The sequence below is a fragment of the Aedes albopictus genome, chromosome 2, assembly GCF_035046485.1.
Source record: "Aedes albopictus strain Foshan chromosome 2, AalbF5, whole genome shotgun sequence".
Lineage (NCBI taxonomy): Eukaryota > Metazoa > Arthropoda > Insecta > Diptera > Culicidae > Aedes > Aedes albopictus.
In genome coordinates, this window is record NC_085137.1 from 112540976 (window position 1) to 112556084 (window position 15109).

The 15109-nt window shown below is 39.0% G+C and overlaps 1 protein-coding gene across 3 annotated transcripts in view; it reads right to left on the reverse strand.

Annotated features, from left to right (window-relative positions):
• Positions 1 to 1238: 1238 nt before the first annotated feature.
• Positions 1239 to 15109, reverse strand: part of LOC109414139 (paxillin) — a 285833-nt gene continuing 271962 nt past the window's right edge. For all 3 annotated transcript variants that reach the window (XM_062850255.1, XM_029853011.2, XM_029853007.2), the window contains one exon: positions 1239 to 2825. In XM_062850255.1, the coding sequence (XP_062706239.1) occupies positions 2559 to 2825 (267 nt within the window). In that variant the 3' untranslated portion in view covers positions 1239 to 2558. The remainder of the gene's footprint in view (positions 2826 to 15109) is intronic.

Sequence of the window (15109 nt, forward strand, 5' to 3'; positions counted from 1 at the left end):
CAAAGGCAATGCGTACAAATTCATGCAACTTAGAGATCATCACAGATAGCAGATCACACAGATTTATCTGTGGAGGTATTAACTACAAAATGATTGAGAAGGAGCTGCAGTACAAATGCTTCAGTGTCAACTGTATTCTGAGGAGCTTTTTGTCAGTCGGCAACAAGGAGATTGTGAGTGTTCTCTGTGCCCGGTTGACCTAAAACTTCGAGTTGATGAAGTGGACTAAGACTTACCTTGAGGCATGAGAATAAGCAGTACGAATGGTGTTCACCAAGCACTGTATGTGTCACTCAAAATCATCTATCCAGAGAGTCACCTTGCCACGAGCAGTAGGAGAATGAGGCGTCACTGATATCCACACAGATCAGAAATGTTACATCGAGTTCACTGTAACAAAATGACCTCCATTACATTCAACACAATTCTCCATTCGATTGTAAAATTACAGGTTGTCTGCAGTATTGAGCTTGATTACAACTTTGCGTGCAAGAAATTATTTTATGTAAAATCAAATGAAATGAAATCAAAGCTTAAACGTTAAATTTTGTAATGAAGTAGGCCAAGATGTAGCATTAAGTAATATGTCAGAATAAATAAAGTTCAAGCCTGAACCACACATATTTCATTAAAGCTCCCTTCAGTAAATCAATAAATTTGATCCAATTTTGTTATCAGAAACATATTTTGACTTCCATTTCGACAGGTATAACATGAATTATCAAGTTGATAACACAAAATTGTTAAATGAGTTCTGGAGTGAGCACTAGTAATCAGTTTTGTTACTGGTCAGTTATTGTACTTTGCCCGGGAGTACGAAAGTCGGAAGAAAGAAAAGCGAAAACAATATTCATCAGGGAACCTAACTTCATAGGCAGCCATAAACGCGGTGGCTGCGCGTGGTTTAAAAAGACTTGGGAACCCTAAACGTTCAAAGAAATTAAAGGAACATTGTCCAAGATCAACGAAGGTGGCACTCTACTCTACTATGCGCTTGGCACAGTAGTAAAATTACTTTGTAGCCAGTACGATATCAAGGTATGTATATTCAATAGCATCTTAACTGACGGACACGAACTGATTGAAAACTGGAAGACACACTTCGACGAACACCAGTAACCAATAAGCAAAAAGCAGCTTTGTTAGATTTAGCGAATGAAACGCTATGTATGTCCACTAAATTATACATTAAAGCAATCAAGGAATTTCGGATAAATAACTATACCACCCACAAGGGATTAGGTTTACGCACGTGATAACTGATGCCGAAGCATGTTTAATTACTGCTCACAGTTGTATGCAAGTGTGGGTGTTTGTTTAATACATGAGTTAGAGACCGATCAATTTTCTAGTTTAGAATTATTTCCCTACAATCGTTGGCAGATGCTTGACAATCGACTCCTTCTGTCTGTTTTTGTAACCCTAAGTTAATGTTTTATGTAGTTTTATTAATATATCTCGCAACATATTTCAATCGCTCTCCAACGGATTCAAACATGTTAGATATTTTTAGATAGAATATTTATGAAAATTGCCACGATCAGTTTTTTTTTCACGTTGCCAAACGATTCGTCATTTTCTTTAACTTTTGAATAACCCTAATTTCAGTAAACATTTTATTAGTTGACAAACACACTGATCTGGTTTGCTGTTATAATAACCCTATCTTTCAGTTAAACTACAGATTGACTTAATAGTTTTAGGTAGTGATTCGATTTAAGTTTACAATCCTTACGCCTTTACTTGCACGGCTTCCCGCATTGACATTCGAATACGTTAAATATTTGACTCTGGTTGAAACCCGTCCGTCATGCAACCAACAATGTTTCAATATCATTTTTCGCATCTTCTCAGCGTACTGTAACTGTGCAGTTACAGCCCCAATGTGATGCGGCTTCGAACACATCAAAACAATAAAACACAATAAACCTATCCCCGTCGCCTGGCTGACAAGGGTGTGGCACACCGATGCAGAGCATTCCTCTTGGAACACCCGCAACTGGTATTTCGATACCGCCATTAAGTAAACATTTCAATCAAATTACGCGAACATAAAATAACGAAATCTAAATTATAATCTAAATTAGCCCGAAACGAGTGGACGTCTCGCGGAAAATGAAGCAGTTATAGGGTTAGCGTACCAAGTGGATTTAGTGATTTCCTATTCCGACGCAGGTGTAATGTAGGTAATGTTGAATTTAGAAAAATATTTCTATTGTAATGTGTTTTATCTGTAAGTAAAATTAATTTGAAAAACTGCGCAATAATCTCAGAAAACTCCTTAGCTGCGATTAACATCAAATCACAGTTCTTGTATTTGCCTATCATTGGGGCTAACGAAATAAATTCGTTAGGTGTAACAGAACAAAAATTATTTCGCCCAGTTACGAAACCAGTATATCCACAGTTGGTACTTTTACCCTACTCCATTACACAATGGAACAACGGAGCACAGAACCAAAACAATACCACGGAATAGAACAGACAGATAAACACAGAACAAAAGTGTAGACACGGTAGACACGTATAGAACTATACACAAGACACATACCGACACTCTATCCGAACAGCTTATCGAAGCACTGGTGGCAGTAGGGTTTATCGTTCTGCTCCTTGAAGGTGCCCTTGTTCAGCTGCTTCAGACAGAAGGCGCACACGAAATGCTCCGGGTGGAATTTCTTGAACATGGCCGTAATGCACCGACCGGTGATGGGCTTGGAGCACCCAGCGCACAGCGAACCCCGCTTCGCATGGTAGTGCGTCTCGCAGTAGGGCAGACCCTCATGGTCAAAGAACGACCCGCCGAAGAACGGTTGACGGCAGTCCTGCGGGAAGGAAGAAGATTAAAACAAAATTAGGCCAGTTGATGATAAATTTCGAAAAACATAAAGTTGACGTCATCGAATGTGCGGTTTGATGGTGGAACCAATTTTGGTTGATGGACGATGGCATAAGTGCCACACCCGCCACGCGCCGTCGTCATCTGCCCTAGCTAACCGTTTTGAGTTGATTTTGAACGAACGAAAAACATCTGGATGGATATAATGGAACGAAAATTGAGAACGTACACCCGTTGATGCTGATGGAAGAGAGTATCAGATTAGCCATTATTAGCAATGCATGAAAATAGATAATTCGGTCATTCGATATAGGCAGAGATATGTTGAAGCAAATTTTTACAGCTTTATTAAAAAAAAGAAAAGAACTTTTTGGAACGATTCGGTTTTCTTGTCAATGATTATACTAGATATAATATTGACATTTCTTTGGAATTTTTCTACTAGAAATAATCTTTGAAGACATTCCTGAGAAAATTTCGGAAGGAGTTCCTGTAGTTATCACTGGAATACCTAGAGAAGTCCCTAGAAGTGGAAACCTGAAAGTATTTTCAGAGCAGTCTCTCAGCAATTCCTGGAGAAATCCCTAGAGGATTTCCAGACGCATACGTGAAAGGATCCCATGAAAATATCTTGGTGAAATTTTCGGAAAGAATCCAGAATTTGCAAAGAATTCCTTTGAAGGAATCTTATATGAGTCCCTGAAGGAATTATTGAAAAAAATCCTAGAGAGTTTCGTGAAAAAATAAACGAGGGATTACCTGCAGGAATTCCTGAACTTATTCTTAAGAAAAACCTTGGTGATTTTTTCGGACATTTCCAGGAGAAATTAGGTTTTTAAACTTTGATTTTTTTTTAATTTAACATTAAAAACGCCCTTTTATGATATTTTTCAGATTGTTAGAACTTCATTTTGGTACCTGAAATAAATTTCAGAGATTTTTTTGAAATCATTTGTCAACAGCTGGACAACTGCTTGACAGCTCCGCTCAGTACAAAATTCGACGAGGAATGGTTGATCAAATTTCTCTCATAAAAACTAAAAACTGATTTTTAAGTGATTTCCCGGGCGTCAAAAATCAGGAAAATTTGGCATTCGGCTCAGTTTGACGTGAAAATTCAGAATATGAAATTATCTATTAAAGGAGCCAATTGTAGATTAAATCCTAGGATAAGTTCCCTAAGGAATCTCGGCAGGATTACCCGGAGAATAACTTGAACGAATTCTCGAAGAAATCCTTGGAGGAATTCCCGGAAGAATCCTTGGAGGAATTCCTGGGGGAAACCGTGGTTTCCGGTAGGAATTTCTTGAGAAATCCTCGTAGGAATCCCAGGAAAAATTCCCAAAAGAATCTCTGTAAGAACTCCTGGAGAAATTTCTCAATGAGTTCCCGGAGGAAACCCTGGAGAAATTTCCGGAGGAACCCCTGAAGAAATTCTCGGAGGAATCCCTGGAGGAATTCCCGCAGGAATCCCTGGAGGAATCTCTGGAGGAGTTCACTGAAGAATCTCTGGAGAAACTTGCGGGAAAATTTCAGGAGGGATCTCTAGAGGAAATAGGAAATAGAAATTTCCAAAGAAATCTCTGTAGGATTTTCCGAATAAATCTCTGGGGGAATTTCTGGAGTATTCTTTGGAGTAATTTCTGAAGAAATTCCAAGATTAATCCCTGGAGGAGTTCCTGGAGCAATCCCTCAATGAATTCCTGGAGGAAATTCTGGAGAAATTTCAGGCGGAATCCCTTGGCGAGATTCTCGGAGAAATCCCTGGAGTAATTCCCGGATTGATCCCTGGAGGAAATCCCGGAGAAATCCCTGGAGGAATACCCGGTGGAATCCCTGGAGGAATTCTCGGAAGAATCTCTGGAGAAATTTTAGGAGGAATCTCTGGAGGAATTCTCGGAAGAATCTCTGGAGAAATTTTAGGAGGAATCTCTGGAGGGATTTCCGGAGGAATCTCTGTGGAGTAATTCCCGGAGAAAGCTCTGGCGGAATTCCCGGAGAAATCCCTGGAGGAATAAATCCCTGGAGGAATTCCCGGAGGAATCTTTGGAGGAAACCCCAGAGAAATCTCTGGAGGAATTTCCGGAGGAATCTCTGGATGAATTTCCGGAGGAATCTCTGGATGAATTTCCGGAGAAACTCTGGAGGAATTTCCGGTGGAATCTCTGAAGAATTTCCGGAGGAATCTCTGGAGGTATTCTTTGAGGAATCTCTGGAGATATTCTCGGAGGAATCTCTGGAAGAATTTCCGGAAGCATCCCTGGAGGAATACCCGAAGGCTTCCCTGGAAGGAATCCCTGGAGGAATCTCTGGAGGAATTCCCGGAAGAAATCCCGGAGAAATCCCTGGAGGAAACCCTGGAGGAAACCCTGGAGGAATCCCTGGAGGAATTCATGGAGGAATTAATGGAGGAATTCCCGGAAGACTCCCTGGACGAATTTTTGGAGCAATCCCCTGAAGAATTTCCGGAGGAATCCCTGGAGGAATTCTCGGAGAAATCCCTGGAGGAATTCTCGGAGGAATCCCTGGAGGAATTCATGGAGGAAACACTGGAGAAATTATCGGAGGAATTCCCGAAGAAATCCCTGGATAAATTCCCGGAGGAATCCCTGGAGAAATTCCCGGAGGAATCCCTGGAAAAATTCCCGAAGGAATCCCTGGAGCAATTCTTGGAGGAATCCCTGGAAAAATTCCCGGAGAAATTCCTGGAGAAATACCCGGAAGAATCTCTGGAGGAATTCCCGGAGGAATCCATGAAGGAATTCCCGGAGGAATCCTTGGAGGAATTCCCTGAGGAATTATTGGTGAAAGCCCCGACAGAATTTCCGGAGGAATCTCTGGAGGAAATTCCGGAGGAATCTATGGAGGAAATTCCGAAGGAAATTCCGGAGGAATCTCTGGATGAAACAGCGGAGAAATCTCTGGAGGAATTCCTAGAAGAATATTTGAAGCGAATCCCGGAAAAATCTGTCGAAGAATTTCAGTAGGAATCTCTGGAGCAATTTCATTGAGAATCTCTGGAAGAAACAGCGGAGGAATCTCTGAAGGAATTCCCGGAAGAATCTCTGGAGGAACTCCACAAGGAAACTTGGGTGGAATTACTAGAAGAATATCTGCATGACTTCCCTGAAGAATCTCTGGAGGAATTCCCGAAAGAATCTCTGGAGGAATTCCCTGGAGGAATCTCTGTAGAAATTTCTGGGAATTTCCGAAGAAATCTCTGGAGGATCTTCCGAATAAATCACTGGAGGAATTCCTTGAAGAATCTCTGGAGGAATTTCTGATTGAATTCCCGAAGAAATCCCTGGAGGAGTTCCTGGAAAAATCCCTCAATGAATTCCCGTAGGAACCCAGGAGAAATTTCCGGCGGAATCCCTGAAGGAATTCTCGGAGGAATCCCTGAAGGAATTCCCGGAGAAATCTCTGGACGAATTCCCGGAGGAATCTCTTGAGGAACTCTCGGAGAAATCTCTGGAGGAATTCCCGAAGGAATTCCTGGAGATTCCTGGAGGAATCCCTGGAGGAATCCCTTGAGCAATTTCCGAAGGAATCCCTGGAGGAATACCCGGAGGAATCCCTGGAAGAATTCCCGAAGGAATCTCTGGAGGAATTTCCGGAGCAATCCCTGAAGGACTGGAGTAATTCCCGGAGGAATCGCTCCGGGAGTAATTGAAATTCCGAGAGGAGTTCTCTGGAGGTAACATTAAAGGAATGACGTTCATTAAAGGATGACGTTCTGGAAAAATCTTGGGAGGTATTTGTAGAGGAATACATGCAAAAAATTCTGAAGGTACTTCAAAAGGATCCGTGAAGGAACTTCCAGAAGAGACCGTAGTAGAGAAATTCCTAAAGAAACCCGTAACTAAATTCCCTAATGAATCCTGGGATAAATTTCCCTTTTGACATCTTTTGATGAAATTCCTAGGCGAAATTTCTGTATGAATCTGTAATTAACTACTGGAAAATCCCTAGAAGATTTCTTGTGGAATTCTTGGAGCAGTCCGTGAAAGTAACTCGGCGGGATCTGCAGAGAAATTCTCAAAGATATCCTTTGAGAAATATCGTGGGAAACTCTTGGAGAAATCCCGTAGGAATCCTTTAATGAATTTTAAGATGAATACACGCTATTTATGCTGTAAAATTCCCTGGAATAATGGGGAGGAATTCCTCAGAGAAACTTTTGATGAAGTTCTGGAAAAACTCAACGAGGAATTGCTAGGGGTTTTTGGAGTATTTTTCACGAATAGGAATTCATTAATAGAATTATCATTGAAGTAACTAGAGGAACTCTCATAGGAATCAAAAGAATTTCTAAATGAAGTATTGGAAAATTTTCAGAACAAATTTTTAGAGGAGACCCATGGAGAACATTCTTAAGAATCCCACGAGGAATTCCTGAAGAAAACCTTGGAGCAATCACTCAAATGAATCCCTAGAGCGGTTCTTAGGAGAAATTTCCCTCGCCAAAAACCTTTGGAGAAGTTATAGCGAAAGCGTTGAGGATTTTCGAGAGAAGTTACTGAAATAAGCTTTTGATGAAGTTCTAGAGAAATCCTATGAATGATTCTCAAGGATTTTTTTAAAACCCCTGGAGGAATTCTTGAGAAAAACTCTATTGAAATTCCTGGAGGAATTGCAAAAAGAACATATTTCCAATCAACTTTCATTAGAACGATTTTAGAGCAAATATTTTTACATCTATGACACTTGGTTGAAAGTTGTTGTATCTGACAAAGGTCAAATGGATTGCCCCCTCATGTTCGTAACTAGTGCATGCAGTTTTTCGGCATGATGAGTAATTCCACCTACTTTTATCCAGCACGGACCTTCCGCCCACGATGACGTTCCCATAGGTGTTTCGCACTAATTTTCAGCGAATTTGTTTCTCAGGTCATATATCTTTCAACAAATTGGATAGACCTGTTTGCATCTCGGAGGGTGGCTACATATTCACGTGCGACGTGCGCTTGGGTTGGTACCTACTTGTTTACAGCACACCCCCGCTCGAATGCGGCCGTCCGTCCGTCCATAGTCGCGAATCTTTCGGCCACGAGGTGAAATATCAGTCCGGTCAGCGGCGGATTTGCGCCCGGCTTGGAACATCATCCATCACCCTCCACAGAAGAACCCTTCTTCTGCTTCAAAAGGGGTTGCCAACCAGCCGACCGTGACGACGTCGGTCGTCGCCGGCAGTTTTCTTTAATTGGACAGTAATGATCATGTGAGAGGAGCAGTTGTTAAATTTGCTCTTTTCATTTCTTTGCGCTAGTAATAAATAAAACTTGCGCAAAATCTGATGATCTACGATCACGTCAGTATTGTGGCGGCGGGGCGGTGGCAAATTAACACCCTGCTAAACAAGGTGTCTCTTCTAGTTGGGTACATGCATGCACTAAGACGCAACGGCGACGCCAGAGAATCGTGTACCTACGAATTGGCTGCATTTTCACCTTGAATAAATCAGATTGTGGCGAAATGCGCACATCATAGGATGGTGTGTTTGCATGAATACGCGGAAATAGACCTAGAGCTCAATGGATTCTACCATCAAAGCGTCCGATTGTTGTGTGCTGCTTATCGAGCACGGAAACGAAAACTAATCAAACTTTTACCACCGCAGGGTTTAGAACAAGTGTAACCTTCAATTTATTTTCATTGCCATTGCCATTATTGTTTGCACGAAGGTTGTTGGAAATATGATTCATAGCCAGGTACTCCGTTGAAACTGTTTCAATGCAAATGAGCGCTTTTAAAAGGGCGTCGACTGTGGAAATTGAAAAAAGTTTGAAATGTGGCGTTTTACGCCATATATCCCTACATACGTTGTTAGAACAACAGTTAGCAACAGTTGCAACTGTAACCTTGAAACAAGTTTTCACGACTGTATAATTTTTTGAATGCGAATGCGTTCAAAAACTGCACAGCCTAAGCGACGCCACAATAGGGTTAATAGTAGAAGAGAGTTTCAAAACTTTTTTCAGTAATTTTCGGGGATTTGAACCTACTCCGAGCAAAGGCTGATAACAAAATGATAACAAGTTCTGTTACCTGGTTAACATTTGCGTGATAATTGAGTATTTTATCATTTAGGTCGAATTAAAAGCCAACATAACAAAAATGATAACTCAAATTTACTCCTCGAATATCAACATGATAAGAAGTTAAGTTATCATTGAGTTCAAGTTCTACTAAATCTACTTTACCGACATCGTCAGCAACTGAAAAAAGTTCATTATAATTTACAACCAATATTTTCAACTGTTGCGCCCAGGCGGGACTCGAACCGTGTTCGAGTGATTGTCGATCGCAGGCGATTGCCCCTATACCGACGGGACTGAGTAAGAGTGAAAGTAATTGAAGCCTATGCTGTCGTAGTACAATGGCATTGAAGGCAAGTGGAATCTACTTTTAAATTCGAAATTCATCAGACTCTCAGTTTTGAGAAAGCTTTGAAATATGCGTTTGGAAACAGATAACACATTTTCTTATCATTTAGTATTTTTATGTTATCGCAATAGACCAAAATTATCGATAACTAAATGTGTTATCATTTGGTCATCATCAATCGGAAAAGATGATAACAAAAATAACAAAATGATAATACAGTTTATTATCAAGGTGATATCATATTGTTATCCGCTTTTGCTCGGGACGTTCTCCCCAACGAAGAACTGCTGCAAACGATGCGTTGTACAATTCAAACCATACTATCCCGACTATCCCCAACATCAGCAATTCCTATACTTTGCTTGCCACTGGCGAAATTGGTGCACGCAATTTTCATGTCGCTAAATATATGTAGGCGTTTGTTTCACTTTCAATGCTTTCTAGTGATAAATTTCAGCCAACTGCAGCAAGGTGTTCTCCTGCGTTATATAGGTACCCACAACGTGCACCAAGAACATATGAAAAAGATGATGATACTTGTCGTGTCGGCGGTCCGAGAATGTCGCACATGTGCATTCCGGGGATTTTCAGCTAATGAATGGGTGAGCATTCCGGGCATTTTTAGACGACTATGTTCATTATGAATTGAAGTGAAATGTCTGTAAGTTTCTAGTAGGAATTACTGTCGAGCAAAACCATTGCTCATCAGAGGGTGGAAGCGTCATGAAAAATCATACGATAATCAATGCTTTCTGTAAGAAATGTTATTGTTGACAAAAATTGACAACATGATGTTGGAATCTCAACACTCTCTGAAAATCTCCACTAGGGTGTCTAACCACTTGGGTAGTGGCTGCTATATACTCAACGTATCTCACCATGTACAAACAATTACACAGCGCAACATTTTTTTTTGTCTCAAGAGCAAACTTATGTGTCTCTGACAGATTTTGGGCCGCTGAATCCGAATCCGGGTTCAGATTTGCTCCAGCACGTCACAATTTTGAGCTATACCTCAATTTATAGGGCAAAATATGCGATTTTGTACTTTTTTGACTGCAAGCCATTAAGGTGAATATATAACGAAGCCACCCCACGAATTTTCAAGAGCACAAATCTGAAGAACCAAATGTCTCACAACGCTGAAAATTTGATCGATTGGTCACCCGCTGCTGGTGACCAATCGATCAACTTTTCAGCACTATCCATCATTTGGTTCTTCAGATTTGTGCTCTTGAAAATTCGAGGGATGGCTTCGTTATATATTCACCTTAAGCATGGAAATATTTTTTTTAATCAATCAAGGCATAAATTGGTCAATTAACATCTAAATTAACGACTCATGCAAAATATTTCGTTTTACAAAATCGAATTCGATAGTTTTAAGCGATTTATGTTAGGTACGATATTTCCCATACAAGTCACCCTCCAAAAATTGCATGCAAGTTTACATATTGACATAAAATTCTTAAATCTATCAAATTTGCTTTGGTAAAACGAAATATTTTGCATAAGTCGTTAATTTAGATGTTGATTGACCAATTTATGCTTTTATTGGTTAAAAAAAAAAATATTTCCATGACTAATGGCTTGCAGTCAAAAAAGCCCAAAATCGCATATTTTGCCCTATAAATTGAGGTATAGCTCAAAATTGGGACGTGGTAGAGCAAATCTGAGCCCGGATTCGGATTCAGCGGCCCAAAATCTGTCAGAGACACATAAGTTTGCTTTTGAGACAGACCAAAAGTTAGTTTTTGTTACGCTGTGTTATGTCAAATCGTTCAAAATTGACTGAATTCTTTTAAGTTATCACCATAGCTAATAAAGGTTTGCCAGGATGCTTCATAGCATTTAAGGTTTTGTAGAAACCCCAATGTTTCTACCAGAATACTGGACTTTCTATCGAAATATTGTTTGGAAATCGAATTGTCAATTTGATAAACGATTCACTTGTTTATATTGTCCAATTTTAACCGATAACAACAAAGTCACCGTCCTCCCTCCCAAACCTAACATATCCTAACATAACACATGGCGCTGACGTTGTCTGAAGTCAGCGTGACAAAAATAGACCACCTGTATAGTCGTTGCGTCCCATCATCGCGCGTCTATGGTGTTCACCCTTTCATGGCGCTTTCGCACTGTCTGCTGCCACATAGATATCGAATCGCAACTGTTTACATTTTTCAAGGAGAGTCAGAAAACCCACCGACCAGAATGAAGAATGGAGTGACAGCTCATCCCAGCACGCACCTGTCGCGACGAAAAGTAATCCTCAGGATCGCACAAATCACTCGCACCAGAAAGGTCACTTACACCCGTTCGAAGAAAGTCAAATGAAGCTCTGCCCATCAGATGGTCTATGAGACGTTCGTCCGTAGTAAGCCGTATAGCTTTGTTAGTCTCGTGCCTAATTTATGGGAAGCAGTAAGAGCTCAAACAATACCGTTTCAACTATGCTTGCTTGCCAAATACCAGCTGGATCATGTACTTTAGCTTTGTTTAGCTTAGACTAACTGTAGGATAACCTGGGGTAATGTGCATCCTCGGGGCAAAACGCACTCACAATATTGTATAACACCTATATCTGAAGTTTTCTTCTGATACAATCAAACTAGAAGTAAAATTGAGCCGATTAAGCCCCCGAATAACTGGAACATTCAAAGGGGAAGCGTGAAAAACTCCGGTTTACCCTATGGTTTACCAAAATTTGGAAGATTATCCTATTTGAAGCACATAGAATGTAAGCGATTGAGCGCAAATTAAATGGCATTAACCCAATAACTATTATGCGCCTCCAACACTTTCCACCGCTGCAGTGTGTAGTTCGATGGAGTCCCCTGGTATTTCAAAATTGTTAGAGCGGGTCAACTTCCTTAGTCTTATTCAAATCATTGAACTATCTTCCAAAACGTGAGACACCCATAAAAATAAATCTTATTTTACAACGTTGAATTGATTTGACATTCATGCACACAATGGTAACACGTGTTTTATTTTAATGGGTTTTTATTGTTATCTAACTCTAAACTATGTAAACGATCCAGACATAGATTATTTCAAATTTCGATGCCTTCGAAAACCCTTCAAGAGATGCTTTAAGAAATTATTTCAATTTCTCTAAGAGAAATTCTTCCAGAAACTCCTTAAGTAAATCCTGTCAGGATTCTTCAGGATATTCTTCCAATGATTCTTTCTCAAATGCTTCTAAAAATTCTATAAAAAATCACATTCCTAGATTGATTCAAAAATTGCTTTAGCGATTCCCCCAGACATTTTATGTAGAAATCTTTTTGAAAGTTTGCTTCCAAAATTGCTACAAGAAAATGATCCAAGGATTTTTTCAGAAAATCTTCCAATGTTTCTATCAAACATTATTCAGAGTTTCCCCCAAGGATTCCATCGGGAATTTATTTTTACAGATTTTCCTCCATAGGTCCTTGCATGATTTTTTAGTCATATTCGAAGAGAGATTTCCTCTACGGATACTAGGAATTTCTGCATGGCTCCGTTAAGTAATGCATTTAGACATTCATTCATCCAGATATGTTCACTAGGCATTTTAAAGGAATTCTTAAAAAAAAATTCTTGAGATGGAGCCGAACCAGCCAAAGGCTGAAAGTCTTTTTAATAGAGACAAATCAATCAATCAAAAATTTCTAAAGCTTTAAAAATATTTTAAAGTTTCAACCATTTGGTCATTGCACAATTATGGGTCACACACAATTATTAGTCACTTTTCACTTCAATAGATAAATACTAATTAATTGCAAGCTTTTGTTAGCCATTATCATTTTTCGTTTATAAGTTGATTTGTTTTGTGTCACTATACGTATTGCACACGGGCTTATTCGTCCAAACATACATATTTTCGATATTTTTTTGTTCGGCGCAAAACCATCTGTCAAAGTAACGCTTCGATTGTGAATATCGGAAAGTGCGTGGGCTGCTTTCGTAAGCTCTGTAAAAGCTAGTTTCAGTGATTTTCAAGTGCAAAATGGTATCGTCACCAGAACAAAGGTATAATTAACGTTCTTAATGTAGAAATTCATGTAACTGCAGCTAATTAAAGCTTATTTCAGGCAAAATATAAATGACTCATTATTGTGCCAAGGAACACCGAAAATCGCACAATTATGGGTCACTTTTTGTGCAGCATAATATTGACAGTTCTGTGTACATGGGCATTGCATACTTTTAGGCGTTTATCGGTGGTTGTGTTGAAGATTTTGTCCCAATTTTTAAAAATTGATTCCAAATCGTGAAAACATGCTTTGTTAAGAGGTTTGAGACCAGTTTTAGATTCTACTATAGTTGATCTATCGAGAACAAGTGATCATTCATTGAAAAAATAGACAAAACATTATTGTTGGGCCGATTCCTCTTGAGTGACCCATAATAGGCAACATATTGACCCATAATTGTTACACAGCCAATTTTGACCCATTATTGTGGATTTCATTATTCACCAACATTTTAGTAATTTTCACCGTTTAAAGTGAATTTTACAAGCAAATTTTTATATAAAACAATAAAAAGGAGTTTTAATGAAGAGAATATAAAATAAAAATAATGAAAGTGTTATTTGTGTATGTAAAACGATTCATATAATGAAATGATTCTTCCTTGAGTGACCCATAATTGTGCTATGAGTGTATCTTGAGATTTTTTTCCACGGATTACTTAAAAAATACGCCCACGTATTCCTCCAGAAACTCGCTCAAAAAATCGTCTAGGAATTACGAAATACGTAAAAAAATATTTCTAAAGATTTTTTTTTTGGAATTCCTCCGAAAAATTTCTCCCGATATTTTTTCAAAAAATCCTCCTTTAATTTGATCGGGAGTTTTCTTTAAAAAATCCACCGGAGGTTTCTACAAGAATTCGACTACACATTTTATCAGAAATTCATTGAGAAGTTCCTTAAGAAGCCCATTAAGAGATTCATCCAATGATTCCTCCTAAAGTTTCACCAAAGGGTCCTCCTGAAATATCTCCAACGACTTCAGTATTTCAAATATTTTCTCAGAAGCTTCATAAGGTATTACTCTAGAATTTCTTACATGGATTTTCGATCATAAATTCCTAGGCATTCCTATCAAAATCCTCAAAGAATTCCTTTTCCAAGGATTCTTTAGAAATTATTTAATTTATTCCTCAATGGATTGTTTGGAAGTTCATCTTCTTCGGTGAGCACAATGTTTACATTAAAGACTGGTCCTCTTTTATTTGGGAACAAACGAAATTGAAATGTTGAATTATGTCGAGTGTAACATTCTGATCATAGGTCGCAATTCGTTTGTTTCGATCAGAAACTGTTGTAAATTTTGTTTTAGGTGTGTTTTAGCTCATTTTTGTCTTGAGAGGCGAATATTCTTTTGTTTTGATAACTAAAATAGTTATCATCGATGCCCATTCGACTGTGTAAGTATAGTTTATTATTGGAAGTGTTTCCCAAAATAACAACTCACAGATTTGTTTTTATTTTTTTTCTCGTGAAAGATGTTTGCGATTTCCTTCAAACAGATTTTTATCATAAATGGAAATGAATGAGTTTGAGCATTTTGATTGTTTTGCATCGACAAATAATTTGATCTTTTCGCATTTATGTCCCTACAGGAGTTACTCCGGAAAATTTAGCAGGAAATTCTCAAGAAGTTCCTTTGAGATTTTCACTAGAAATTTCACCAGGGCTTCCTGTACTGGTTTCTTTAGAAATGCCTCCAGTTACTTCTCGGATACCTTTGGGAAATCTCAAGGAGTTTTTCATAAGGTATGCATGCTCGGTTTTACCCAAGAGATCCTCTTGATATTCTTAAAAGTTTTTTTTTTAGATTCGCTCAGATATGCCTTTTGAAATTTATTATGGAGTTTCTACGGTGT